The 4997-nt window shown below is 37.6% G+C and overlaps 1 protein-coding gene across 1 annotated transcript in view; it reads left to right on the forward strand.

Moving 5' to 3' along the window:
• The first annotated feature begins 368 nt into the window (after positions 1-368).
• COBLL1 (cordon-bleu WH2 repeat protein-like 1) overlaps positions 369-4997 on the forward strand; it is a 39429-nt gene continuing 34800 nt past the window's right edge. Inside the window, exons 1-2 of the mRNA XM_010567519.1 lie at positions 369-421; positions 1671-1850. Coding sequence (XP_010565821.1) covers positions 1759-1850 — 92 coding nt within the window. The 5' untranslated portion in view covers positions 369-421; positions 1671-1758. The remainder of the gene's footprint in view (positions 422-1670; positions 1851-4997) is intronic.

Below are 4997 nucleotides of genomic sequence, written 5' to 3' on the forward strand. Positions count from 1 at the left end.
AAAAATAAACTTCACCACCCCCCCCCCCCCCCCCAACAAGTTGGGGAGGAGTAAAAAGAAGTTTGATTCATACATTTTTGCAATGTTCGCATAACCCAGAAACAACCCAGGCAAGCTGCTGTAGAGACGAAAGTTAAATTTGCAGTTAATGCCACACGTCTTGGATTGTATGTAGAGTACACTGAAAATAATTTAAAACATTAACGGAGAGGAGGTATGAATTCTGATGGCAGATCCTCATTTGGTGTGTTTGGAGGTCTGTGAGTATTCCCGATTAGCTCTGAGAGGCTGTGAATAGTTAATTATTCAGCACAGAGTTCTGAAGTTCAAAACTCTAAGCACTTTCAGCAACAGATGGTCATGTGAAGCCTCATTACGCAGTCTTTTGCAATGCTGCTCTGGACCTTGTTTGCTCTTCACTGTGAGTGACTTTAAACTTTTCTTTCCCAAGGAAGATATGTCTTTCTAATTCTTGTATGCTAGATCTTTGGTTTAATTCTGTAGGACAATTACAGAAGTTAATTTCTTTGGTTACATTTAAAGTAAAAAAATACTTTGGTACAGCTCCAGAATCTAAATTGCAAGCATATTTTTGGAACCTTTGTGTATTATGTTTGAAATGTATTTTAGTTTTCTGTGAATGTGACTCCATTCAAGCTTTTTAAAAGAATGTTTATAAGAAATTTAAAAGTTCTCATGAGGTAGCGTGTCTCCACAGTGTGTTTTGGCTTTGTTTCTAATGGTGAAATTCTTAATAATAGTATGTTTTCCTTATGAAAATTCTGGTGAGCTGTGGAAAGTTATTTGAATAAAAGGGGATGGTGGACTATATGTTGTAGGACAGGAGAGTCCTGCCTTCAGAATTTACTGTAATGTAAATATATTAAGAGATGTAGAGCATTTTTCTTTTATACCATTTTGGATTTTTTTTTTAAGTGAAATAAGTGAAACCTATTTAGTGATTGCTCTTTGCATTTAAGAATACACTGGCTTATACTCTTGATGGGAAAGGATAGCGAGAAAATAAAACAGGAAACCAGCATATTTTGAGGGGGAAATATGAAAATATATTGTGACTGAAATGTCAAGAAATATTATGACATAGTATTGGTTATACTGCTATTTTATTACTGTATAGAATTAAATAGATTAGAGCTGGTAGGAGTTGTTTGAATTATTTTAATAATCAAAAGAAAAATCTGGGGAGGAAAAGTGTGATTATTCCCTCACCAATCTATCCTATATATTAAACATACTGTCAATGCAATTTGGCTTCGTACTGCATTGGATAGTATTTCTGTTTATACTATTCCAGTAAATCTGTATGGAGAATGCACAAATAGGGTCCTTTGCATAACCCAAAGGAAAAAAAAAAGTAATTAATTTACTTTTTTTAATGTATATTAAAAAAACTTTTTTGTTTTGGGCTTGATGTTTATTGCGCGCTTTTTTTTAATATGATAGATACTTTAGCCAGTTGTATCTTCTGTCACCACTGATTGTATATTTAAAATATTCTCTCATCCCTTCCTTGCACATATCACTTAACACAGTCCAAGTGAAAAGAATTAAGTGTGGTTCATTCCTGTTCTGAGACTTGTTAGTTTGCCAGTATGGAATCATATGTATAAATACCTACTTGACTTTTAATTTTTGTCCATTTATTTCAGAAGAAAATCTAAAGCACCGCCTCCTCCATCTGAAGCAAAACCCAGTGGTGTTTCTCTGTTTGATGACACAGAATCAGCCAACCTCATCATGGAACAGAAAGAGAATGTAATCGATAAAGATATTGAACTGTCAGTGGTCCTGCCAGGAGATGTGATCAAGTATACTACAGTTAACGGGAGGTAAGTTATACTTACTTTTCCTTTCTTGCTCTAGTTTACTTTGACCTACATCCAGGTTTTAGTCACTTAGTAAAATGCATGAGTTGTGTAAGCCTGAACATTGAGTGTGTCCAAAGAAGAGCAACGAAGTTGGTGAAGGGTCTAGAGCACAGGTCCTGCGAGGAGCGGCTGAGGGAACTGGGGTTGTTTAGCATGGAGAAAAGGAGGCTGAGGGGAGACCTTATCACTCTCTGCAACTACCTGAAGGGAGGTTGTAGTGAGATGGGCATCAGTCTCTTCTCCCAAGTAACAAGCGCTAGGACAAGAGGAAATGGCTTCAAGTTGTGCCAGAGGAGGTTTAGACTGGATATTAGGAAAAATTTCTTTACTGAAAGGGTTGTCAGGCATTGGAACAGGCTGCCCAGGGAAGTGGTGGAGTCACCATCCCTGGAGGTTTTGAAAAGACGTGTAGATGTGGCACTGAGGGACATGGTTTAGTGGTGGACTTGGCAGTGTTAGATTAACGGTTGGACTTGATGATCTTAAAGATCTTTTTCAACCTAAATGATTCTATGATTCTACTATGATTTTGGGGTAGCTGTGGAAACATATACTTCATACATTTACCTACCTTTTGGGAAGATTGTTTTCTGAGATTCAGAAATTCTGTATGGCACCTATCAGGATGTGTAGCCATACCTGTTGCTCTTTCTAGTCATTGCAAATCTATAGAAGAATACTGGTTTGTAAGAGTCACTGAATTTTCCCACATAAGTTTTCCTTTTAGACTTAAGATGAGTTCCTGCATCCTATTTGGGTACAAAGTCATATGTTCAGCACTTGCTCAGCACTACTACCTATAGACTACTAGCAGTCCTAAAAAAAGGTGTCATCGCTTCAGACAAAATCTATAATGCTTCAGAGAAATAGTTTCTAGCTACAGCTTTGGACATTTTTTTTTTTTTAACAAATATATTTTCTTAACTGGTTTTAATTTGAAATACATATTTCAGTCTGCTGATTGGTAGTATAGATTGTGCATATAACTTTGAGGTCACCTTTAGTTCAGAAAGACCGGGACATTGACTGGTGACTTGAAATCATAAATCCTGGGACTTAAAATGTTATATTAATTATCATAGACCATCTATGAAGAAGGCTGCTGTGCAAGACCTTGTATGGATCAGAGCAATTAGGATGCCATTTTGTTACTTTTGTAAGCTGAAATAAAGAAACTATCTGTATATTGTGCTCATGTTAGTGCATTGCCAGTGTCTTCACTGCTGAAAGCAAGCAGGCTGATTTATTTAATTTATTCATTTAAACCAGGTAATGTAAATGCATAGTTACAACTACTTCACTTCTTAGTGAGAGATAAAGTCTGGCTCCAGTCTGTTTGCATGCTTTGTCATTTGCTAGCATTCAGGAGGTCGTTGCTTAGACATCAAATACCAGCTTGTTCACCAGAGCTGCAGTGGAACTTTTGTGGATTTCCCCCATGTGATTTTCAGGATAACTTAAATATGAGGTTTTGTTTGTCAGAAGAAGTTTTCTGAAATAATTGGTGGCTACTATGATGCTTTATGGTGTTTGTGCTAGCGTGTTTACAGCAAGGAACATTGCTGTCTGTAAATACGGTGCCTTCCCCTGCTTTTAAAATTTTTTAAAGGTGAGACTCCATGTGTATACTGTCAGGCAATTCTCTTTCTTCTTTTCACTCCCTTTGTCTACACTTGAGTACTGTGTGTCCTCTATCTTGCTTTGATCAGAAGAAAGTGACAGAAAGCAATGTTGCATATATCTTCACTTGGTCAAATTACATTGTGTATAATTACTCAGTGTTCAAGGTAGGGCTCACAGGCTTATCAGGAAGCACACACGTTTCCCCATCAGTTTTATTATCCCACAGTTACTATTTTGTTTTTTTTTTTCCAATGAAGATACTGTATGTGATTAATTTCATAAATGGCTCTCTTGCAAATGAGAACCTATATTAGCACTGCCAAGCTCACTCAGAATGAGGGGAGGTACTGTGCAGGACCTGCAGTCCACTTCCTTCAAACTATCTTCTAGTTTTGCTCTGTCTTGATAGTTGAATTTTGTGGACAAATAGGCAAGATTCCTCTAGAAATGACATAGATAAATCGCTGGTTTGTCTCTTTCCTGTACATAATCAGAGATGAGCAGCTTCAAAGCTCCTGAGGAGAGAATACCTTTTAAAATCTCATACTAGAAAAAGCAAAACTGTGAGTTTGTTCAACTGTGTGCTCAAATGCCATAGTCCACTAGAATAAACTCCTCTACTGTTGTCAGATTAAGTTGGGTTGGTTTGCTCTCTGCTTTGGCATAGTGGATAGCAAGAGCTATGTAGAGCAAAGCAAGATGTTACATACGTAAATATCCTGAGTGAGTAGAAGTAGGCAGAAGAGGATCAGAATGAAATCCAAAAGGGGTTTTAGAGAAAAAGATTACAAGAGAGAATAATTTTTGATCCTTGAGTTGATCTGTGGGCAGCTAAAGCAAAAAAACTGAGAGACTGAGAAAAGGAAGGAGGACTGAAATAGGTAATTTCTCATTCTGAAACTTCAGGCATGGGTGGATTCTCTTATTTAAGCCTAGACACCAATTTCTATTTTGTAGCAGTTGGTGATAGTGATTCAGGTCATCTGTTCAGAATCTGATAGTGACATTCGCACTCTCCTATCACCAGGATTCCTGCAGGGGGGTCGAGGCAAGCAGTTATTTAAAAGCAAACAGGCATAACCCCCCCAAAAAAACATGGTAAGAGCAGTGAGTGATAGGAAGTGAAGGGTACAGTCTTTTGGAGGAAGGAATGAGTGAAGAGCCTGCTTTTTTTGCGCCTGCTTTTTTCTATTTTTTTTTTTAATTGGAATGTTTTTCAGAGTGGAGCTTATGAATCTTCTCCATTGGTTCTAAATATAGCATAGGACAGAAGAATTTTCTGCAGCTGTCCTGGTTTCAGCTGGGATAGACTTAACTGTCTTCCTAGTAGCTGGTACAGTGCTATGTTTTGAGTTCAGTATGAGAAGAATGTTGATAACACCGATGTTTTCAGTTGTTGCTCAGTAGTGTTTAGACTATAGTCAAAGATTTTTCAGCTTCTCATGCCCAGCCAGGGCACCCGACCCAAACTGGCCAACGATGTAT

This window comes from Haliaeetus leucocephalus, unplaced genomic scaffold (assembly GCF_000737465.1).
Source record: "Haliaeetus leucocephalus isolate CR32 unplaced genomic scaffold, Haliaeetus_leucocephalus-4.0 Scaffold1, whole genome shotgun sequence".
Classification (NCBI taxonomy): domain Eukaryota; kingdom Metazoa; phylum Chordata; class Aves; order Accipitriformes; family Accipitridae; genus Haliaeetus; species Haliaeetus leucocephalus.